Source organism: Aulonocara stuartgranti, assembly GCF_965226115.1.
Source record: "Aulonocara stuartgranti genome assembly, chromosome: 12".
NCBI classification, from domain to species: Eukaryota; Metazoa; Chordata; class Actinopteri; order Cichliformes; family Cichlidae; genus Aulonocara; species Aulonocara stuartgranti.
In genome coordinates this window covers 32944637-32970135 of record NC_138948.1, presented here as the reverse complement: position 1 = coordinate 32970135, position 25499 = coordinate 32944637, and the positions used below count along the sequence as shown (strand labels likewise).

Sequence of the window (25499 nt, the reverse complement as noted above, 5' to 3'; positions counted from 1 at the left end):
TGTTCATGGATAGTCAGTTGGCATTAGTTATACTTGTAGTTATTGATGGTGGTGATCAACAAATGACAAACACATTGCAGACAAACCAAAGTAACTGGAAAAACCAGCAATTGTTCTGCTGTTTTCTGAACTATATATAAAGGCTCACAAACTCAAATGTGTGTGTGTGTGTGTGTTTGTGTATCAGTGTGTGTATGTGTATATATTTGTGGGTGTGTGTCTTCTTCTGGAGAGACATGTGAAGGACAGCCGAAGGTGCGGCGAGATCCAGTGATGGGCTTGTTTTATTACATCTCATATTGAGACCAATCTCTGTCCGTTCACCCGAAGGACAGCCAGCTATTCCCTAACTAAATTAGCCAGCCGCTGTGGTGTGAGAGGGCCTCCACAGGCACACACACACAATCACAGAGGCAGGTACAGGTGGTCATGCAATATTGTGTATGGTTCTCCTCCCCCTCTCACACAAACTTCCATACATATTTGCACGTCCTGTTGCTCGCTTTCCCTCTCTCACACTTACACACATGCTCACACACTCCCCTGGTGAAAGCAGTGGATGTGGGGTAATTGCAGTCATTGTGGTAGGTTGCGTGTGTGCCCCTGTCATGGAGGTCTGCAGACCTCCTTGTGGGACCAGGCAGCACAGATGCAGCTACCTTAAGTGTAGCAAACGCGTGGAGTTTAGCTTGAGCCACGTGGCTGCTGGAAGGGTGAACGTTGTCTTTATGCGCTCTTGTCCCTAATGAATGATCTTTTGTAGATTCAGTTACACACACACACACACACACACACACACACACACACACACACACACACACACACACACACACACACACACACATACATATATATATATATATATGTACATGTGTGTGTGTGTGTATGTATGTATATATATATATATATATATATATATATTCACTCACAGTGGATGTTCTAATGAGGCAGAGCCTGAAATAGCAGTGGGGCTAGCACTGCAGAACTATGACATCCCATGTGAGAACTTGCCCAAATCACAGTGGCTGCAGCCGTGCGTCAGGTTTCTTTATTTATAACCCGTACGGTATTGTCCTACACTCTGAGCATATGGAGGATTATGTAACACTCAGCATCCAATAGATAACCACTAAAGTGAGGGCCTATATATAAAGCTCGCTGAAGACTTGTTTCTGAGGCTGCTTAAGATTGATTTGGCACTCCTGAACGTCTGCCTCACAATGATGTAACAAAAAGCATATTTTTCCTGGCTCTTTCTTTAATAGGTCGGTTCACTCAGGTAAAAAAGAAAAAAAGGAAGTATTTTGTCTATTAACTTTAGTGATTTTTATTTACACAGGTTTTCAAATATCTACAATGTTTTTGTTTTATTCTTAAGGCTCTAGGCACTTCCGATTTTTATATTCCATTAGGCACGCCATCAGGGAGACATCTAATCAAAACTCATTGTTCAACATGACCTCAGAAATATGGCCGGGTTCTAATGTCATTTCCACACATGCTGTGCGGCTCTGAAGTTTTCGAAACATTACCTCGCAGAGGTACCAGCGCAAATTTCTGACTCAGTCACGTAGGACAATAGCCCGTGTTTAACCTGCCAGCTCACTAGTTCACAGCCTGTGTGTGTGAAGCTAATAGTCTGGTGCATTCACTGCCTTTGAGTGGGTGTCGTGTGTGCTGCCTCCTGCACGCTCTGTCCAGGCTGGAGCGTTTTCTGTAGCGTGAACCCATCTGAAGTGCACTACTTCCTCTTGTGTGTTATGTGTGATAAAGGAAAATTGTGGTATTTTCTCCCAGCTTGATTTTTCTGAAATCGTTCAAAGCTGATGCGTGAAAACACGTCTGAAGAAGTACGTTGATGGATGTTGTGGGGAGTCCGGTGAGGAGAGGAGACAGAATACACTGAGAAAGCCGTAATCCATAACAAAAACTGTGGCATGTTATTCAAGAAGCCTAGGGGTAAAAAAAACAAACTATGTGCCCTCTACCATGGAAAACAGTGCAAGAGTGCCGAGGAAGACTAGTACTGTTTTAAAGGCAATGGGTGGGGGGGTGGGCGCTCATCAAGGTTGAGCTTATCTTTTGTTCATGTTTGCTGCACTTTGTATGAGGTTATTTGATCAATAAAAACTATTCATGGAATTATTTTTGAAAGTATCTTTGCTTTCCTCTTAGTATCTAAATGCTTTGCACAGTTGTCGGTTTGTGAGATTTGCTTCCACCCCTTCATACAATGGATGAGGAAGGAATTTCGTCGGTGGTCCTCAAAGCGAAGAAATATTAAAAAAGAAGCGATGTCCTTATTACTCAGGATAATCCAAGGACCTCACTCTCGTTATTTTTATTTCACATTCTTTTTATTGAGGCGAGGACAAAAAAAGTCGCTAAAATGAAAAAAAAAAAAAAACACTGGTAAGAAAACAGTTGAAACTGTGGCTCAGTGGTTTCCAACCTTGCGGTCAGGACTCCTGCAACGGGTTTGTGGATGAATCCGAGAGGTCAGGGTTGGCAGATGCTCGCTAGAGTAAGATAAACTTTCTAAATCTGTGATATTGGCTTCTTTCTTTTGAAATGCTGTATAGTTTTAGTTTAAAACTTAACATTAGTTCGATCAAACTGTCAAGCACTAATGCAAATGCTCCACGAGATTAAAGAGTCAAGTAGAAATTTTATCTGTCAAAAAGGTGTGAAACTGCAGAATTTTATTAAATGAAATACTACATTTCTTCAGCTATGCCTCACAAATGTACCTACTAATATATTGCAACCTAATGCCTTTAACAACATCTGTTGACTGATATCAGAATATCTGTTTATGTCATGTCCATAGCGTGCTGAACGACTTTCAAACTTCCATGGCACAAAAAAGGAGAACAACCAATAACAAAACAAATGAATCAGTGTCGCTATCTGCTGGCAGCCAGATTGCTACTTGGAAGAGTAGTATTAAAAAATCGGTGCATCCCTAAAAAAAAATCATAATTTTTGGTTAACTGACCTTTTAAGAAATATCAACTAATAAAATGTGACCGCTGTCATTTTGTCGATCGTCGCCGAGATCTGCTTTTGCAAACATCAGCTGTGCCGCTATAGCCATCTCCTCTGATTAGTCCTCATTCACTCAAATAGAAACGCCACCTCACGCTTGTCACATTGTATATAAGTGATCAGGCAGAAAGCTGGTCATTACAATCATGACATCAAATGCCTGGCAGCGGAGGTCAATCAGTGTACATTAACCAAACAGAGCTCGTTTGTTTTACAGCTTTTAGTGGCATGTTGGCACCAGCGTACATGAGCTTTAGGCTGGCATCCAGCGGGCACGAAGGGCCTCCCAGCAGAGCGGGAGTAAGATGGGTCTTGGCCAGCCCTCTAACGGAGGAATATGAAGGAGATAGAGTGTGGGGTGTTAATGTGCCCCCCCTCCTTTTCAAGCATTCAGCCACTCAGGTGATTTATGTAGCTGAAATTAACTACTTTCACATTTGGCATTCATAAATATCTAAAAGGTATACAGTGATGGACAGGTAACTGCCAGAAAGATGCCTTTTTTTTCCTTTCTTTTTGACCCTCCACACTTTTTTGGTCTTTGACATTTGTCATTACATTTGTGTGTGAGTTGGTGCATAGACAAACACACAGGGAACCCAACCCCCACCTGGTCCTAATTATAGCAGATGAAGCCACATTTCAGTGGCACTCCGGTGATCTGTCATCGACAGGCCCTCACCAGTCTGGCTGGGAGTGATATCTCTCTGTAAAATATGTATGACATCAAAAAGCCTTAAAGGTTATTACAAATTAATAATGAGTAGTGGGCTGGGAGCAGTAAAAAATAGCCTTCCCTTGGTGTCGTGTTTAAATGTTTAATTTAACATGCTCCAGTATAAATGTGGACTGCCTCCCAGCAAGATGTGCAAAGGGCCCTGAGGCCTCGCCAGACTGCTGGAGGTCTGCGGCGTACAAACCCAGACTCCTACGCCGGACTAACGTGTATTAAAAGCGACATTCAGATTAGACTGATTCATGCAGATGTGAATGATCGCCCGTCTGGAGCCGTCAAGTGTTTTTGAAAAGGCGCCTCTTCATCTGCGCCTCTCTAAGAGCATAACGAATGAAAAAAAAAAAAAAAAAACACTAAAGGAAGTAGTTTTACTCGCATCAAGCGCAAATTCTCGGAAGACTCGGAGACACAGAAAAGCTCTTTCTGAGCGTTTCTCTGAAGCAAGTCGAATCATTGGCCCTGAACCCCCCTCACAGTAATGTCTGAAGACACTGTACAAAATTGCCTTATTTATGCCTGTAATGTAAGCTGTCTGTTCTACTGTCGCTCATTCTCTGTGGAACCAACGATGGTGGCAGCCGAGTCTGGAGTGAATTTGCCAGGCGACTACCTAGGAAACATCAACAGTCATTAATTATGTAAAAACTCCTCTCATAGTGGGAGCAGAAAAAAGCTGCATACAACTGCAGCGCCTGCTTCTATTAGACTCAATGTACTCTACAATGAGCCCTCGCTGCCTGGGGGCGTGGAGGGATTATCAGCCTACCACCACGACCCCCGCAACGACACACAGACGGGCTGTACAGTACGCTCACACTGGCACACTAAATGTGACGTTCCATTAAGTTCTGCACAAATGCATGCTTGTGTTTAGCTGTGGCGGAGAGGAGCACAAATCTCTGTGCTTGTCTCTCCTTCCTAGTCACCCCATCATTCACTCCTCTCCTTCGCAGGTCCTGTTTCTTTTCCCCGGCAATTGTCTACTTTCCGGCTTTTTCACTACAATGAATGAGATCGGCAAATCTGACAGGACAAATGATACGGCGTGTTTGTCAGGGAAGGCTGGGTGAAGGGGGCCGTTTGATTGTTGATAGTGCCGCCACCAACGTCGCTCTCGTTCTTCCTCTATTTGGAGCCAAATTAACCGCAGAGCCGTCCTACGCGGGGCCTACCTGAGATCTTCTTCCGAGCCCTTGCGATTGACAACGGCAGATTTATCAAGCAAATAATGGACCTAATTTCTGCACCATGTGTTTCCGATCCGTCTTCTGCCTGCAACAGACGCCGGATTGTTTGGCAGACTTCAAGCCATCTCCACACCGTTCGCTCCTCTGTCAGCTGCGCTCTTCTAACCGCGGTTCAAGGCTCGTTCATCAGCGCTGTTCTTTTTAGCGGATGCGGCTTTGGCATGATGTTCCTCCATGCTGAAACAAAGGCAGCGCTGACACCTGTAATTAATTAGGCTATTATGCATTCCGCAATGATAATTGCCTCACTGGAAAGTCACCAGCCTTCTAAGAGGGAGAGAGAGGAGAGGTGGCTGGAGAGCGCTATCCATCATAGAGGAGCACTCGCACTCCCTCTTTCGCTGCCTCCCTCTCCTCTCGTGTCATGCTGTCTCACCTTGACTAGTGTAGGCAGGGCTAGAGAAACACTGTCAACATGTGTCTGGGGGGGCGAGATATGCAGCTGTGCCTCCCCCTTAACTAGAGCTGCTCCACCAGCGGCCTGCCAGGGTCCATCCACTCCAGGGCTTTGGCTCACATTGGCACAGTTACCCGTGACACCCCATCTGTTGTAGCTCTGTTCACTAGGGCAGTACAGTGCCGGGATAATGGGGGCACTTTATTGTTATAATTAGCCCTTACCTACACTTCTCCTCTCTTCTCTTCTCTCCTCTTAACAGTTCTCCCAGCACAGAAATCTAGTCCAGGTGCACTCATTACTACTTTTCGCAGCCCTCCTTCTCAGCACATCAACCGGTGCCTTCATCTTACCCTCAGCACGCCCGCGCTCCCTTCCATCATGCCGTGATGGATACATTTTCAGGAGACACACTTTCCTCAAGGTTTAGGTCACTCGGTGCTTGAAACATTTGAAAGAGCAAACTCAAAGAAAATGACAACTCCCGTCTTTTGAACTACAAAGACGTTCAAAAAAGATTTGTTTTCTCTTCTCCGTTTGTCTCTCGTCGGCTCTTGACTTTGACTTTGCTGTGACTTTGAGGTGTTAGTACGGAGGCTGGTGCTTTTGAATTTTGTTGAGAGGGTGGGAAACACAGTGGTTCTACCGCCTGTTGATGATGACTGGGGGGGGGGGTACCCAGAAGGCACCTGCTGCCTAGCGGAGACAGCAGGCCCTTTGATCTCGGTTTAATGTCGTGCCATGTTCTCTGTCTCTCATGCAGCGACACGTGCCACGTCCGTCAGGATTACGTCAGCCCCACCTTGATCTGTAGAGGTTTGCTGTCTCTCTCTCTCTCTCTGTCTGGGTCATTATCAGCATACTACACTGGGGCATTGACCTGAAGTCTCTCTCCTCTTACACAGTATATGTAGATTTGCAGTTTTAGCCATGTTAGCTGCTGTAGAGAAAATGATGTTGGTGTATCCACCTTTAGGCTCCAACTGAAGTATCTTGCAACTATTAGATGCAAACCTTAAGTCTTCAAAGGATGACATGTGTCTTTATATCTAACATGATTCTGAATTATTAATTTGGCAAATCTTATATATGATTGTATATAAAAGATTAATGTAGCCATCCTGAGGTTGTCCATTGGTTTTATTTTAAAGCCTTGAGTTTAATATTTTGGCTGTCGCCATCTTGGTTATTTGAACCAAGCAGGTGTAGAAGTAAGTCTGTTTGGGTGAGAGGAGTGCTAACACTAGCAAACCATACTAATAAGATGCGCTGACCCACTTGCATATGTGTTTCTGGGAGTTTTTCTGAAATTTGCAAAAAAAAGGCACAAAAATAGGAAAAAACTAATGTTTGCAACTTGCTATTTGCTGCTATATGCTTTACATATATAAAATGGTAGAATTTATTTAGAAAAACTGGAGCACAGATTTCTTGGATGGGCTGCTCTGTATAATTAACTGCACAGCAGGCTCTAATATTTGTCAGATAATTCCATTAAAAATGCTCCAAATGGCACCGAGAGAGTTGAGAGGTCAGGTGCAGTGGATTGAATTAGTGGATGTAAAGCCGAGCTGAGCTTCAGCCGCAGACACCTGTGTCAGCACACATGTAAAAGTGGCCACACCTCAAATAATGCATAACTTTAAGCCTTAGAACAGGGGTGTCGAACTCCAGGCCTCGAGGGCCGATGTCCTGCAGGTTTTAGATAACACCCTGGGTCAACACACCTGAATCGAATGATCAGTTTATTACCAGGCTTCTGGAGAACTTCAAGATATGTTCAGGAGGTAATTTAGCCATTTAAATCAGCTGTGTTGGATCAAGGACTCATCTAAAACCTGCAGGACACCGGCCCTCGAGGCCTGGAATTTGACACCTGTGCCTCAGAATAATTTAAATTGATTGGTTTTTTTTTTTTTTTAAAACCCTTCATAACACAAATTTTTTGCACTAGGATATAAACCTGTTTATTTTGTTTGTTTTTTTCTGCTTTAAATTTGTTCCTTGTAACTTAATTTTGGGGGGAGTATTCAAGGAACTGCGGTAGTTCTGGCTTCAGTTTCAGTCCCTGAGTTTGAGCATTAAAACCTAGCAAAGCTTATTATATCTCATCATTCAGACATGTTTTTTTTTGTTAACTGCCGTATAAAATATCTGTGGTAGTGAACGTGGTCAGTGCTAACATGTATGTCAATGTTAACAAGCCCCCAGCAAACAGTTTCTCTCACATTACGGTGAGCATGCTGACGTTAGGATATAGCTCAAAGCATGACTTCCTGTACAGGGTTGCCTGCTAAAGCCTACATGATACTCCATTGTGGACGCAGACTGTAGAAGCCCCGACAGCCAAGTAGTCATTCCTGCTATGCTTCTTCGATGTTCGCCAACTGGATCAGATGCATAGTTGGTGCATTCTAATGTAAATTCTCTATTGATGAGTCTTTAAAAAAAGGCTGGCCTTCGAACATCTGCACAGACCCTTGAACTCCCTGTTTGATGGCTAAGTTTGCATCACTGAGACCCAAGTGCAGCTGAGCAGACTCGCGGACACGGAAAGTATATAACCACAGCCTAATCCAGTAGCAGCTGTAAAATGCTATATGAAAACCTTTCTGCCTTCTTCTCCTCAGGTTAATAGGGTCTTGAAACCTATATTGGATTTTTTTCTGGTGTACACTTTATAAGGTCCTACTCTGCCTCCATTCATTGTACCATTCAAATATCATTCAACTATTCCAATACAGTTGAGCCTCTCCCCTTGGGCTTACAGGCTACCATGAATGGTGTCAAATTTTCACATTGAATTTGTCATTGCTTTTGTTGCAGCATGTATTCACATGAGGAGCGGATAAGTGGTTCAGAAGAATATTGGTTTGGTCAGCTTTGGTCATTTATTTGGCTGAGACGGCAGCTCTGCAGTGGCTGAGTGGCGGCAGCGTCAGTCTTTTGTGAGCGCGGCGCATTGACTGACAGGCACCGCTGATTGGAATTGACGTGGCGACGAGATGTGTGTCAGTACTCTGACTGCTCATCTCACCGGGCACCCAGAGATGGCTGCAGCCACCGCCATGCTGCCACCACCGCTCCAAGATGGGTGTCACCATGATTAAATCTGCCCTCAAACACAGGCTGAATGAGAGCAACTTGATGTATATGTGTGTGTGTGTGTGTGTGTACGTGGGAGTGCATGTGTGGGTGTACACGGGTCCCTCAATGTCCAGACTGTATTGCAATAGTGTTTACCTCTGACTCTCTCCTCCACCCACTCATCAGTCACTCCTCACCAACTCATCTGTGCGCTCCCGCCTCTCCTGTGAACCTACTCTCAAAGCAAAACAACCGCCTGCAGTGACAGCTGCACAAGTGCTGGGCCTGCATGGCTAAGATCAGATCTCTTTCCTGCTTCTGAGGAGAAAATGATGATAGTTTTCTCTTCTTTTTTTTTTTGCATTTGTTTTCGTTTTAACATACAGATCACATAAAAGAAACTGAAAGCAGATAACTCACAGGTTTCAGAGGTGTGGACTCGAGTCACATGACTTGGACTCGAGTCAGACTCGAGTCATTAATTTTATGACTTTAGACTTGACTTGAAAAAATGTTCTAAGACTTGTGACTTGACTTGGACTTTTACACCAATGACTTGGGACTTGAATTGGACTTGAACCGGTTTACTTGAAAAGACTTGATATTTTACCCCAAATATAAAATTTAACATGCATATTATATAGAGATTGAAAATGTGACGTCATTCACGGGTAGAACCGCAAAGGATTCTGGGAACTCGTGGCAAGCGGTACTAGCGCACGCAGGCTTTCAATTGAAATCAGTCACACAGCGATAAAAAGAAACACAAAAATGTCAAGAAGCTGTTGTATTATTAACTGCAATAGCCGGTCGCATGACAGCCACGGGAAGCCGACGGGTAAAGAGATCGGTTGTTATCGGATTACGTCGTTGAAGAGAAATTGTTCGAGCCATGTTTCCGAAGTAACAAAGACGCGACGGGTGGCCTGGATTGCAGCCATTCAAAGATCAAATATAACGTCCCAGAACACTCCAGCTCACAGGTTAGTCTGCTCCAAGCATTTACACGAAGGTCAGTGTTTTTTAGTAGTTAATACGTCATTTTCATAACATAATTGGTGATATAGGTTACAAGCAAGTCTGGCGCTGAACAGAAATTGTCGCGCTATGCTTCTTTGTTTATTGTGCATAAATAGTAAATTGTCCTGACACAATATTGTGTTTCGCTTCTGTTATTATGGTACACTGACAAAAACATATACTTTTATTCACAGGATAAAACAGTTTTTTTGTATCACTAATTGCCCAGTACGATTACAGCATACAGTATTATTGTCACTGCTACATTTCTGTGATGCTACCAGAAATTATTTCCACTACTAATTAATTACCGTTGAGCTCAAAGGTCCTATTAATAAACGGTTAACGAATGTGTATTTATGACGACGATTTGTGAGACTGGTAAACTTATGATACGTACGATGGTCTTTCGTTCTACACGGTGCATTTCAAGGTCCTGCACCCATCCGTCGGTAAACTGTACCTGGGCTTGTTGCAGTGACCGGAAGTTACTAAACTTCATGAGTGTATGCACTCACTCCAAGAACCGTATGATTATAAATATGCATATAAATATGCTAAGATGAGATAGCTGACTTCATCTAACTAGCAAATGTTTTCCAGGCTACGTTGGTGATTCAGTTTTTTTTAATATGTATGATATTTTTGTCATGCGATTTTAAAGCCGGTCCTACAACCGCATCCAAGAATAACATGCAGCTTATCTCAGAACTGTCGGTGAAAATTATTCTTGGAGCTAGGTTTAATTGAGCTGCATTTTAAAGAGGTGCAATTTCACAATTTGTGTATATTTTCTAAGTTCACTATTTTGTCATGTGTTGAGAAAAACACAGATTAAAAAATTACATGGTCTAATATTTACATTTAGCATATAACTGCAACATTATTTTTTCGTTTTTTTTTTTTTAAAGACTCGAAAGGACTTGAAATTCAAAGTTTCAGACTTGTGACTTGACTCGGACTTTTACACCAGTGACTTGAGACTCGACTCTGACTTGCCTGACATTACTTGAGACTTGACTTGAGACTTGAGGATAAAGACTTGAGACTTACTTGAGACTTGCAAAACAATGACTTGGTCCCACCTCTGACAGGTTTCCTCCATGAATTGTCTTTTACAATCGAAATTTTGCTGTGTTTCACAGAGGCATTCCCGTGACCAGTCAGTCATTAAAAAGTCATCTTGAAATTATTTTAACTCTTTTGACCTTTATTTAAGGTTATTTATTTTATTTATTTATTTATTTAAGGCTATAAATTACCGAGTGAGATGCTGAATAATTTTGCTGTAAATGATGATTTACAGATGAAGGACCCACTGACCAGGAAATCCGCACAGGTGCTGATGTCTGAAATAACAATTTGGCTGATGGATGATAACAATATTTTTTTTGTTTACCAGTTTTTGGTTATTTATTTATTTATTCATTTTTTTGGCGCTAGGGAAACAAAGAAATTTTGCATGGAAGCCACTGTGAGATACTTTATCAAAGTAATTTTACTCAGGACAGGTCAGAATGAATGTTGTTTATAGGGATGCACCGCTGGGTATCTCTATAAACAACATGCATAGCACAGATAATTATCAGCCACAGCCACGGGTAAATGTCACCTTATTTCCAGAGGGGCAGTCAACAAGTGCACCCCTAAAATAGTATTACCTGCAGACTGGGAGAAGTCAGTCCACTAAAACCAATGTTTGGAAATGTAAAAAAAAAATCAAACAATCACTGGGGGTTATATACTGAATATATGTTATAGAAATGTATCTCAGGAAAGAACAATAACGATCGTATTTTGGCTTATCTCCTGTATCAGCTCCAAGGAGCAAATATTTGTCACATATCCAGCAGATTCTTCCGGAAATTCTGGTGACAAGTGGTGCTGTGGTGGTAGTGGGCTTCCCACTGTTTTGTTCTAATAAGCATGGAGCGGGACCGGGGTTGTTGTGACATCCTGTCAGCCTGTGGGCTGGACTGGAGCTCAGTGAGCAGCACAGTAGGATGGACTCCCTCTGATTGTGCGCTGACCTTTGCATCATGGGGAAGATGACAGGTAATTTAGAGGCCTCAGGGACTGCGGAACCATACATTTTCTGTCCCCAAACCACCCCCAGCGACGACCACATTCACCTTGAGATGGAGGCGGCGCATCCGTGAATACACACATGCACACACTAACTCAGAGAGAATGAAATGGCACGCTGCTCACACGGAGGCACAGATGCATATGCAGACATGCTCCAAGCATTCACACATTTATTTGCACACTCTCCGCGTTGACACCCGCCCAACACCCCCATCATTGTCGCACACTCTAATCACCTGCATCATCACAACCCATCCTCAAACAACCAAATCACAGGGGGTGGCAAACTGGTGAGGCAGAGGGGGGAAACGATGATTTAGTGTGATAATTGCATAATCACCAGTTGTGATAATTGTAATTGATGACTGCATAATTGCTAATTGCGCTCTTTATGGGAACCTCTCTTTTCTGTTGTCTCTCTGTCTCTCTCTCTCAGCATTGCTCAGTAGCCCTTCATGCTGCCTCCTCTACTTCATTCTTGACTTGTTCTCCTTTATTTATTCCTCTCTCTTCAGCACATGCTAGCTATTTCTCACATACACACATAGACACTCACTAGTGGGCACTGTAAGTATTCTCAAAGGCTTATCAGTAAGTATTTCCCAGCAGCCTTGTCCCAGAGGCTGTGCTCTGCCCACTCCGCTGCTGCGTGAAGAGTTATGGAGAAGCGTTAACAGGTTTCCTTTGTCTCTCTTTTGCTGCTCTGCCTCAGGCTTTATTCCTCTTTGGAAAATCAACCTGCGGCCAAGCCCATTCCCTTGGTAGCCATATCCTTAATCATGAAATGGGTGAAAACAAAGAAAGAAATGTGAGCCAAACCCAGGGCAAGAGCCATATCACACAGCCAAAAGAGGAGAAGTGATTTGGTAGTTATAGACCTACCTTGAGCTGCACCTGTTCTTACAGGTCCTGATTTTTGGCAAGCTGTTGTCATCCTGAGACCAACAACACGCCTGGAATAACTGCCTCAGACCAAAAAGAAAAGAAAAGAAGAAGGATTAAGAAAAACAAGCTATCCGGTACTTAAGAGCAGTGTGAAGGTTTTTTTCTCCACACTGCTGCTACAGCTTCACTAATATCATGATATTATAAAAGCACAAGTTTGGACAGTGTGTGTGTGTGTGTGTGTGTTAACATAATGCCAAGGAGGAAAACATCAGTTTAAATAAGCAACTGTGGCTGCCATTCAAAATCTTGGAAGGGTTATAAGGCCATTTCCAGACAGGTTGCAGTCCTGGGCACCTGCAATGAGAGATGATTCACAAGTGCTAAACCTTCAAGGCAGATGCCAATCTTTACAGGAGTGAATGTTCCAGCAAATTCGCCCCAAGATTAAACCATGCAGTGCTGAGAGAAACTAAATAAACCCCGAACATTACATCTCACACTTACATCTCAGGCCTCGGTTAGCGTTTTAAAATTCATAACATTAAAATTAAAAAGAGGATGAACAATTATGGCTTTGTGCCTAGTAGTCGTAGCAGCTACTTTTGGCTGTTCCCTTAATCACAATTGGTGACCACAGCTGTAGCTCCCTGCATATCTGGCAGATTTTTATGCCAGCTTCACTTCCTGATGTGTCCCCCAAGAGATTTGTCTGCTCCCAGGATTGAATCGGGGTATTTAACTTGTTAGGCAAATGCGTAAATCATACACTACGGAACCACTTGCCAGGAGAAAGTCTCTTCTCACTAAAACAACATGGCATCATATCTTAGGTTTGTAAAGTTGCATTTGAACAAACCATGACACTTCTGGAAAAATGTCCTTCAGACAAACGTGACAGACAAAGTGGAGATGTTCGGCTTTAATGCACAGTTCTAGGTTTGGTGAAAAGAACATGCAGAATATTAGCACAAAGGGCTCATACCAACTGCCAACCACAGTGGTGATGTGGTGATAATTTGGGCTTGTTTGGCAGCAAAGAAACTGGGCACCTTGCAGTCACTGAGTCCACCATGAACTTGTCTGTATACCAACGTATTCTTGGGTCAAATGTAAGCCATCTGTCTGACAGATAGAGCTTGGCTGAAAGTAGGTTATGCAACAGGACAACAGCAGCAAAATAAAAGAATCAAGATGATCTCCACAGCATTTTAGCGTTGGTAAAATTAAACAGAAAAGGGTTCCTTCAAGCTCCAAAAAGTTGATTCTGTTCATCTGGATGTGGCGTTTTCAGTGGAGGAAACGTTTCGTCACTCATCCAAGTCTCAGCTGATTGCAGGTTTCCCCAATCTTATAAACAGTACATTTGCATAATGATTGAAACTAGCACCACTGATGAACAATGGGCTGTGAGGTCAGCTTTTTGATTAATATGCAAATTGTCATGACCATCGATCAACAACCATTTCTTCAAGTTATTTCTGCTAAAGGTGATTCTACAAGCTACTAAATAATGGTTCTGTAGTTTTTCCACAATCTGCTTCTGCATGTTGGCTTACTTTTTATTATATAAACAATGATGTGGTGTAATGTCAAATGAGCTGTTGTTCAAGTGAGTTTGCATATAAATAATTGTAAGATTTGGTTTATGTCCTGGTGTGAAAAACCATAGTATTAAGAGGGTTTTACTGTAAATTTAAGTTGAAAAGAATGTGATTCATATGGATATTTAAAGTGTATGAGCAAAATATATTTTTTTATTTAACAAAGCAGGATTTTTAGTTACATATTACGTTGGTGACATATCTGGCAGTTTAATATCTAAGCTAAAACTTGGGTAACAATGAAATTGCACGTTAGTAAGTGACAAAGCAAAGTTAAATCAGCAGCATAAACACAGATATTTGACTGAAACATAATTTTGAGTCAAATAAAATTTATCTCTACATTTAAAGGATGCTAGAAAAAGTTTGGGTTAGCTAACAAAGCAGAAACTTAGCTGTATTATTCATGTTTATACTTCTAACCTTTCTCAAATGTCCTAATGCATTCCTAAACATAGCAAGTTATCCATAATACTGGTGTGTTTGTCGCTATCCAGGAGTTCAGGATAGTCTTGGACAGGTTTTTCTGGTAATATTTGCCTAGCTCACCTGTGTTTTCATGGTATAACAATGCAAATGCAAGAAGCAATTCCACATTTTAGTGTCATCAAAGATTAGTCAACGTAATAATACTGTAGTAGCAGACTGTGAACTAAAGCTGGCACTGGATCTTTGTGATGTCATCATAAACACTGATCGGCTGAGGTACTTGTGATCCCAGGGGTATCATACAAATGCTGGTCCCTGTGCACCAGCTCCATATGCTCATATCAGTTAGACTTGTGGCTCGAAAAGCCCACGTGCTTGACTGGAGGTGGATTATCGTGGTCCTGAGGATGACTCTGTGATTATGCACAACACCTCAAAGTGCTTTGAGGAAAGGTAGATTTGTGTGGGGGTGTCTTTACGCAGAGCGGACACTAACTTGAGAAGGCATCAGACGGGCGTGTGATTGATGTCTTTGCTAGCGTCTGTAGGCAGGTTAATGGTGTGATTGTGAAGGTAATCTTCGTGTTCTCTCATTAAAGGATGATGGAGGGCCAGCAGACCCTGGAAGATGGAGCCTTGGCTGGTGCCTTCACAAGGAGCTCGGGCTTTTTACATATGCAGTTGGGAGTCTCATTTGATGTATATGCTTTGAGGAAGGCACGCCAGCCAGCAGACTGTCAGTGAAAAGTTGATGACTAGCTGTGGGATCAGCCACCCTGCTGTAGTGGCCATGTAGATGAGGTGTAAGCTCAGGTTGGTGATAGTTTGTCTTGGTGTCACAGAGTGGTGTTGTTGGTTTGCTCATTGTCACGCTGAAGAGAGGAGAAGGAGACTTTTTAGTTACTGCCTCAAAAACAAGCTCTGGGTCACCAAACTGCTCCTCCTCGGGAAGCAAGCATAAAAACAGTGTCTCATCATTGGGAATAAAGCCCGCCTCAGCTGAAGCAGCTCAGTTGTTGATGTACTCATAAGCAAAAGATAAAGCCGGAACGTTATTTATGGTGCCATTGAGCTTCACGCATTTTCACTGTTTGTGCACCAACATGCCAACATTAATGTCATGTTCCAAAGGGACAGGGGAGACGGGTGACTGGGGGAGGATGGGGGCAAATGGAGGGTGGTGGGAGGGTTAAATATGGGTAGAGCTGAGTGAAACAGAACAGCATAGTGTAGCAGGCAGCTGACTGAGAGCGGCAGACTATTGCATCTGTATTGATTGGGCTCCAGCCTTTTCCATTTTCCATGAACTCCTCGGAGCTGCTCCAAGTGGGAGTGATGGGGGGATTTGCCTGATCTTTATGATATTTCTTTAAACATGATGCTGTCGTTATGCCTCCCTGGGGAAGACACCAGCCATTTCCAGTAAATCAAAGGCTCTGCGTCCCTCGCTGTTTTCCACACACCTTATTTATAACCCCACTAAACCGCCCCCAACACATTGCCACCATTCTCATAAGTGTTTTCTGCCTTTGCAAAATGAATGTTTTTTCTTTTCTTTTTTTTCCTTCGAGTGCAGCCGTACTGATGAGGAGGGGCTTAGCCATACTGCACACTTGACCCACTGTTGTGGAGTCCATTGAGCCAATTCAAGTCTGTAATCAACAGTGACAGAAATGACACGGACAATAGATGACAATAATTTGAATTCTATCTGCTTTTGGAGTGGGGGGCCATTTGAACAAGCCTGATCTGATTTACTGTTGCATGAGGACATGGAGAGGCAGATTCTGACTTACGAAAACAGGCCTGAGGTCTTAGCGGGAGCTGGGAGCAGAGCAACCCACATACCCACTAGTGCAGGTGCCCTCTCCATGGGGCCAGGTGGTAGCTAATTCACTTTCTTTGTCCCTCCTAATGAATCGTTAATTGGTTTGCATCACCCGCAGCGCCAAGGATAGCAGGTGCTGAGTGCTGCTGGTGATGGAGGCCACTGGCAAGTCTCCTCGCACACACCAGCACCTACATTTAACAGGCCAAATGTCACCTCGCAACATGTAGCATCTTGGCAGTGACACAGCAAGGACATGGTCATAGTTTATACCTTGTTTCTCTAGTTGTCGCAGATTATGTACAGTAGAAGCCACGCAGCATTTTTCCGGTATGCACATATAAAAGACAAGCAGAAATGTTTGATTTATCGGCAGGATGCTGTGAGGCTGACCTTTGCTCTCGCTACCATTCATTTATTGCGAGCAATAGGAGAGTTTGCATGCTTTCTGCTCTGTGTAAAAGCGTCAATTTAATGCCTGCAGTGCAAATATTCTGTGCATTGTGAGTTAGTCGTGTGCCAGGATCCTATCAGTCCGTGTTTTCCTTAATGGCATCTTCTCCCCTGCAGGTGGTTGCTCTGAACAAGCGCAGTAAGGAGGCAGAGTCTGCGTTCCTGGGAATCTACAAACAGCTTATCGAGGCCCCAGGTGAGTCTCCCACTAAGACCTGAGATGTGCATCTTCACAAACAACAGCAGCGGCAGCAGCATAAACACCGGCGTTACTCCTAGAATTATGTCTCTCCCTTCCAAGATCCCTCCCCAGAGATCAATTCCCTATCACTGGACCAGGCCTCTAAGTGTACACGCAGAGACATATCATGCATATGTGAAGAAAAAAAGTAATTTTCTTACCATAGATAGATATGGTGGAACAGTATATGATACAAGATGCATAAAACCCTATAGCCTGTGGCTCTTATCTGTTTTTCAAAGTCTACGCTCTCAGAGCGGTTTCCAAAACTCTGCGTGAGGCCACTTCAAAACCCAGCACTGGTCCTTGAGTGTAGCCTGGCTGAGGAGCGAACACATCCTTGAGGAGCTTTGCTGTTGATTGTGGAGGGCCAATTAAAATCCCAACTGAAGTCTGGCTCTGTGCGGAACGCGGGTCTGATGAGGCCAATGGGGGGAAAAAGGGGGGAAAGACAGTAAGTAAGAGCAGAGGAAAGACATATTGCGTGTTTATTTAGTTGTTATTTCAATGCCACGCAGGGCACATGTACTGTATTGCTCTTTGTTGCAGGAGACGGCAGCAAAACGCAGCCCAATCTCAGTCTAGATCAGAGAAACACTTGTGGCAGGAGTAGAGAATGCTGTTTACAGATTCAATGAATACAAGATAAAAGTCTGCGTCAGAGAAATAGCGACGGCGGCAACTGACTTTTAAAGGTCTCCATTTTTCCTTGAAGTCCCCTGCTTGATATTGCACCACCACACACATGCACACACCCACACACATACACTCTCACACACTTTGAATGGAGTTATTTCCTTGATAAAGATAGTTTTCTTTGAAGATGTATTCAGTTTGATTTTCTGACCTATACCTTTTATATCGAGGCCTTAATTCAAGCCTAGGAGGGTCTTGTGAGATATATATTGTCAAAAAACTCTCTCAAGTAGCAAATAGAGTCAACTAAGAGTTATGTTATGTTCAAGAACAAAGACTGATAAATTAAAAACAAAAAAAAACAAAAATCAAAGGCTGCTGTCATCCAACACCTGCTGTTAAGAAAAAGCATTTGTTTGCAGGGTAACGACTATCTTTTTTCTATCCGTGTTTCTTTATATCGAGTGTATTTATTCACCCCGCCTGTGGTCATTATATCGAGTATGCAGGAGTAGACATTCCTGTATCAGGTTACATCAGGTGACGTAGCGCAGCCAGCCTCCTACCTCCATTTGACCTTATATTTACAAAGGGAGTCTGTTTCACTGTAGCACTGCGACTCATACAGAGTGAAGCGAGTTGTTTTCACTCTCAGCACTCCGCAAAGGTCAGGGAGTTAGCTATGGTACTGAACACCATGAGGCAGTCATTGCTTGTAACTCCACGGGAGCATGACTTAATACGGTTATAACTACTCAATGAAAACTGTAATAACAGCGTAATGATAACCTTACGTTTAGTGCAACATTGATTTTTTTACTCAGCTGAGCAGCGGTGACAAAATTACAGAATGAAGCTGACAGAAAAACTAAACTTAAAAGTAATTTGTAAGAAGAATTTTCAGAATTTGGATTACATGCTATATGTACTACTAGTATTACTACATTACTCTCAAATAAAGGTGTAGCCTCCTCAGTATTCATTAAAGGTCCTGCTTTTTTACAATCTCAAAAGCATCACTCTCTACACGGCTGTCTGCACTTTTTTACCACAGTGACAGTCACCGTGCTACCCACTGCACTCATGGTGTCACAGCTTTGTGTTTTTTAACTTGTAGGTAAATTGTGACTAGCAATCAAGGTACTAATTGGGGCAAAATGAGAAGAGCACTCGTGAAAAATAATACTATTTAAAAAATAAACAATTGTGAAGTATCTGTCAAATATCAATTCAGGAAAGCTCTGTATGCTCATCTGTTTGTCTGTTATTCACCACAATAACCTTGCCATGGTTGATGCCATTTGGATGACCCGTTTTCATATTTAGATGTATTGCCTTTTGTTATTGCCTGGTCTGTGAGTAGCGCCATACATGCACACAGAGCCATGTTTTTATTTGGCTGTCTTTGTGAGGACAGCCTCTTACCTCTAAGTTTAACAGTTGAACAAAGTGACAAGACTGTACCCGAACCAAATTTGAACTTTCCCTTTAAAATTAAGCTCTTAAAGTTGTCTGGATGCTCCAGCTCGCTGTCTTCCCATTCTGCACAGCTACATTTTTAACAGGCACAGTCACATAACTGTTCTCAGTAACATCTGACACATTTATAGGGCATCTGTAAATTGTAACTGTGACCAAAGGAAGTTAGGTTACACTGAATAAACAGGCTTTTTAAAGGAGAATTAAATAACTTATTTTTTTGCTCCACTTGCCACTCATAAAATATTACATTATCCTGTAATGATGTGGCCAGGGTCTCCATGTCTGTCTGCTAGAATGTCTCACTCTGCAGTTGCCTACTCACTGTCACATGGTGTGGTTTGATCACAGCAGCCAAATCAGTCAGAGCACTGAGTGCTTATGTTTTTGGGCCTTGCAATATCTGCCATCTGTGAGAAGGGCCTACAGTATCCTGTGCGTGTTTGTCACTGTACATCTTGCTGCTTGTGTCCAAGGTCACCCCTCCACCCCACACACCCCTCCCCGCCCACCTCTCGCTAGAATGGATGACTCCAGGTACACCGGAGGACAGTCATTTGGCTGTGGCCCCACTTCATTTCTCTCTGCCCCTCAAACACAACAGTGAGCTTTCCCACCATTCCCCCAACAAACGCTACAGCTCATGTATTTTTAATCTTTTGACAGATGCAATTATTCTTTACACGCCGTGCTCGTTAATCTTAATGCAGTTATTACTATTCATTGCAGGACGTTTTTCCCCTCCTATTATTTTATTTGAAAGTGCCTCTCCTTCAGTGTGTGTGTGTGCACGCTCAGTGTGCGCCGGCACCAAGCCTGTGGTCCAATCAGAGCGGGCCGACAGCAGAGTTAATGAATGCAAGAGGAGAACAAGGAAAGAAGGGGGGAGGGGCCCACGGTGCAGAGGCTCAATAAGTGACCTGTTGTATATGGATATTATTAACATGTGGTCACATATCAGTTATTCACTTTGCCACGCACGCTATCGGCTCCAAAAAGCTGTATCCATTACAGTTGCGAGATTCCAGCGTGATAATGCTGCGGTTTGTTAACGCTCCTGTTCAGATTGCAACAGTAAACTCAGAGCAGAAATAACTTTTTGATGCGAGTGATTGAAGTGATTTTTTTCATCTCCTTTCATGAGGCCCCTAAGCCGAGATGTCAATCCGCTGGAGTGTTTCATTAGCGTTCTATATTTTGATTTGCCTGTGACATCTCCCCATGCTGTGCAGTGTAACTCCTACCCAGTCTGGGGCTTGAAAGAGGCCTGTTAACAGTGTTTCCCTAACAATGTTTATATCACCTCCACATGGTTTTGATCAGCGCACATAAACACCTCCTGATCACTGAATGCTGAAAAACAGTGGCAGCTTCTGCCTGAATTCATCGGTTTCCCAGAGATGCTCCCGACTTCGTCTCTGTCTTCTTCCTCGCCTTCTCTCCTGGAGTGTGTGAGTGCGCGTGCGTGCCTGTTCGAGTGGCATTTGAACGTGTGCGTTTGTTGCCACCTCTGTGAGAGCAAGGAGGCCCTGTCGCCAGGGGCGTAGCCCTGAGGCTGACGCTCCAGGTGTTTGCTCTTCCTTTCCTCCTCGTAGTTCACACACTCATCCCTCAGGATCCACCCCGCTCCCCCTCTCCTTTAGAACACATCGCCTTTTATCTGAGCGGGGAGCTCACTGAGACTTTCTGAAGATTCTGATCTGAATACACCCCTCTAAGTGTGTATGTGTGTCTGTGTTGGGGCCTACGGCGTGTCTGATGTGTGTGTCTATTTATGTGGAAATGTTATGACAACAGCGCTTGCTAGTGGTGACCGCGAGCACTGCAGACGAGAGCCCAGGCACAAGCAGCTTTTTTGCCACATTAAGGCGCGCGTCGTCTTGTGTTAAGAGATGCTTGTAAGTGCCTCACATATTCGCATCAGATTTTTCCCTCGGCTATGAGATTATCTGAATGCAGCACGCTGACCTTAGTAATTCAGAGTCGTTCAGATGCATAAAGAATAGTTGTCCTTCTTCAACCTCCCATATACAAATGCGAGCACCAGCAAGAGAGGCCTGCAAGGCACGGCGAGCTGGCTTTATTGTAATTGTGCAGCTGAGTACCTACAGTCAGGAGGAGAGTGAAGGAGAAGTGCCTTGTGCATTTGTGGCAGTCCTGTTGGAAAATAAGGGCATATAAAAGCTGATGGAAAAATGAAAGCTCTCTGGGCGGGACGAGATTATGCACAAGTGATTAATAAGAGCAGTAATAAACAAAGGCCCAGGAGATGTTTGAGGTGCTTAATAATGCATTATGTTCATAAAAGAGCCGGGGCCTCTCCAACTGATCCCTGTGGAGTAAGAGACCCCAGAGGGACCAGGAGAGTGTGCTCTTAAAAGACAGCAGCGTGTGTGTGTTTGTGTGCATGTGTGTAGGAATGCATGTGTGTGCGTGCGTGTCTAACCAAAGTATTCAAAAAAATTTTTAAACAATAGGCCGGTATATTTGATGAGGTTATATCATTGTGATTTGTCTTACAAGTCTAATAAAACAAGACTGGGAGGTAGGTGGTTTTATCATTGTCACATTTCCAGTGAAGTTTGGTTTGGATGTTATTGGCACATCTTTTTTTTCACTGCAGCATCTCGTGTTAATTTTAAATGCTGTCTAGCTCTACTCTTTGTTCCAAAGCCCCGGTCTTTGTTCTGAGCTTTAAAATGTCTCGGTATTGATGTCATTCCTTCTTCGTCCTTCAGTCTGTCAAACAAAGACGCAGAACGGCAATGAAAAAGAACAGGTTAAAAAGTTTCTCTTTCAGCTTTGTTTTGTTCGTGCACACAAAAGCCTCCGCTTCCCACAATCATATTTTTTCATTCCACCTTCTATCTTTTTTCATTATTTTTTTATTTATTTATTTTTTATTTTAGCGTTTTCTCACTCCTGCCACATCAAGGTAAAGCGAGACTTGGGTTTGCAATCTGAATATCAAATGCTCGTTGGTTTAAAATACGCCACAAAAGGAACAAAGTTATGTTTCTGAATTTGCTGCAAGTGGTTTGTGTTTCTTCTAATCAAAACTAATCCTTGACTGGTTGCGGGAAAGAGGCACCGTTTTATTCGATACATCTTATGTCACGATGCATTGTGTGCGAAGGTGAGAGCGAAGCTTTAGTGTTCTGTCAACCTAGTTTTAATCCTTGACAACAATATTACAGCAGTCTTGCTGTTTGTTGCAGCAGCGTCAGAGCATGTTTATGGACCTTGAAGTCCACTCAGAGGGAAAAAAAAAACAAGACTGTTTTGAATGAAAAGAAAAAACCTTGGAGCACAGCCTTGTAAATTAATTTGTTCGTGTTGTATGATGGGAACACAGCTGGCCTCATTAACATGCGCACAACAAATAATTATAGCTTCTTTTTTTTTCTCTCTCTCTTCAGCCAGCCAATGCTTGGCTAATGGGCTTGCTGGGTTAATTATGTCAGAGCGTAATTACACAGGGCCCAGGGAGACATAATGGTGCACCCTACTGCGCCCACACCGCCTAATGATGGTGTATCGCTGACAGGGCCAAGACGGACCGCCCCGACACACCTGCTTGTCTTGGCGCACGCCACGCTCGTCCACCCCCACCCACCTAGACGCGCAGCCTGAACCTGTGCACCCTCCACCTCCCCCCCGGTGTCACACGCCATCCGCCGAGCCAGGCTCTGACTGCTGGACCGAAGGCTCACCCAGACACAGAGTAGCTGCTTTGAGATGTGTAACCACACAGAAACAGCAGCACAGTGACCACAAGCAAGGAGCTACAGGGTGGTAACCTCATTATCGCTCAGCTAAAGTGATGAAACTCAATATCAACATAGCAAGTGAGGTGGCGTGAAAACTTTAAAAAGTCACGCTAACCTTTTGTTGAGGATCAGTTGGGGTTACATTAATCAAATGGGTATTGTTTATGTAGTTTGGCCTTCTCTTATGTTGGTATTAATTACATTGTAATTTCTAATTAAGGATGCACACACAGCAAGATGAGCGAGACAGCCAGAATGAAAATCTGCAGCATGCCCATGCATCTTCTCTACTTCCAGTTTTCTCACATACAGTTAACGATTAGTGGCAACTTCTCATGGATGCGGACGATTAAGAAAGAAACCATGTACAACATCATCAATAATGTGGCGACATCAGTGTGAAACAGTATTTTATGCTAACCTGTTGTTTTTTTCATACTTATATCTAAGTTTTGCAGAGCACCTGACCTGTTCAGGGTTTAGAATATGGCCTTTACCACAGACTGTATATAAAAGATGGATGTATTCACTGTGAACTTCCCAACACGTTCTCAATCCCAAAGCGTAATATGTTGCGCTAGGTGACAAATCGTCAACATATTACGCTTGCGGACACCCATCACGTCCCTAAATGACGAGATCGGAAAAATTAGAAAACACGAGAACCGTTTGGAATCAATCTACACATGTTCATTCATTTTACTTAAATCGCTTTGGAAAACACTATTTAACGTCATTAAAGTGCTGGTTAAGGTTAGGGATAAGGTTATGGTTAGGGTTAGGGCTGGAATACATGGCTGGAGCGTGTATTACCACGTGTATACCATTATCATTCTACTGGATTTCACCCATAACTCGGCGCATAGCATAACAACAGGGAAGGTCACCTTTCGCGTTCCTCAGGAACACCGCGGGATGTGACAAATTGTCGGGATGTTACGCCTCGGGAGTGAGAATGGGCTGGAACTTCCCCCTTATGTTTTATTGTTTTTCCGAGTCAGAAGTTACCACATGTGGATGAGATGGAGGCGTTCAGCAAGTCGCATTCATAGCCTTTATGGGTGGATGCCAAATTTTTGTTTGGCATATAAAAAATTCTGTCATTTCACACACCAAAATTGGCTAATCGTGCAGTTAAGCTCATAGCCAGTCAGTGATATTTAAAACTAAAATTTAAAATTGCACTTGAAAATGCTCCAAAAGGCATCAACAGCACAGACGATGAGAGACCAAGTCCAGGGACTTCAGGTCATGCCAGACAGATGTCTAGCAGCTGCCATCTGTCACTCAAAAATGGCCTTTTAGCCATAAATAATATTTTTAGAAGTTTAAATAATGAATGCATAAATAATTCACCCTGGTGCATCTGTCATCTACTTGGAGACTAACACAATATTATGTATATTTCACTTGTAAAGTTGGGTATTTTAACATGGTAGTTGATGTGGAGTGACTTACTTTTGGGGCAAACCTGAAGTTGTCATTTGAGGAACTGCAGTTTTTGATACCTGGAAGTTTCTGCTTTTCTTACTGTTTTGACAGTTTGCATATAATGAAATTTACAAAACTCTTTTTAAAAATGTCTTGATGTTAACTAAAAAAGGGGTTGACTGGATCAAGAAACACAAGAAGTCAGACAGGCCGACATATTATTACCAGCCTCCCTTATTTAGAAGAGGAATAAAATCTCACTCTGTTCAGTGGCTGCGATTTCAGTGGTTGCACACATGGACCTATATTAACCAGAGAAAACGATGCATTAAATGTCCTGTGATTTATTAGCTGAAACGACCCGCCGTTGCCCAGTCACTTACCACGACCTGAGAGCGCACATCCAATCATCCATAATTAAGATAAGGGATGAATTAAATGGAAGCATTTATTTGGGCAGACTCTGGTGTGACTCGCACAAAGTACATAATGCCTCATCAGCTGCATTATATTTCTTGATTGGCGGGATTGTGAACTTTAAGGTTAGTGTTGAATTCCTCTCCAATTCCAGTTTTTTAATGGTGGATTTAGGACCAGAGCTGCTCTAAGAAGAACCTCCATCAATTAGTAGCTCTATTTTCCAAAGTTAGCCGCAGTCTTACTGGACTCTCCTTGAGTAACTGTAGATCCGAGCCCCTTCGAGAATATCCTCTCTGCTCTACTTTGATGGGGGTTAATTTTGTATACAGACTTAAGTTATATCCCTTCACTTTAAATTTGACTTTACTTTACTCCCCTGCCACTGATTGATAATCCTGGCTTGTCCATGCGTGAAAGATCCCTTACTATAATCTCTGTCCTTTGATCATTAAAAGTTGAAAGGATATATGGGAAAGAGGCTGATAAAGTGATTTCTGTGACAGTGGGTCGATGGAATAGCAGTGCTTTAAGTCATCCTGTTTGTCTTAGAAGAGCTGTGCTCTTAATAGTGATGTCCCTCGTGACTGATGCAATATCTCTACAGTTGGTGTAACAATGAATGCAGACAATGTTTGACTGTAAACGGTCCTGGGAAAAATAGCTCAATCAATTAAATGGCCCAAAATGTTTGTCTGATGAA

General features: G+C 43.0%; 1 protein-coding gene across 6 annotated transcripts in view; it reads left to right on the top strand.

Moving 5' to 3' along the window:
* cux2b (cut-like homeobox 2b) overlaps positions 1-25499 on the top strand; it is a 98184-nt gene that overhangs the window by 50702 nt on the left and 21983 nt on the right. For all 6 annotated transcript variants that reach the window (XM_082554451.1, XM_082554455.1, XM_082554450.1 and 3 more), the window contains one exon: positions 16940-17018. In XM_082554451.1, coding sequence (XP_082410577.1) covers positions 16940-17018 — 79 coding nt within the window. The remainder of the gene's footprint in view (positions 1-16939; positions 17019-25499) is intronic.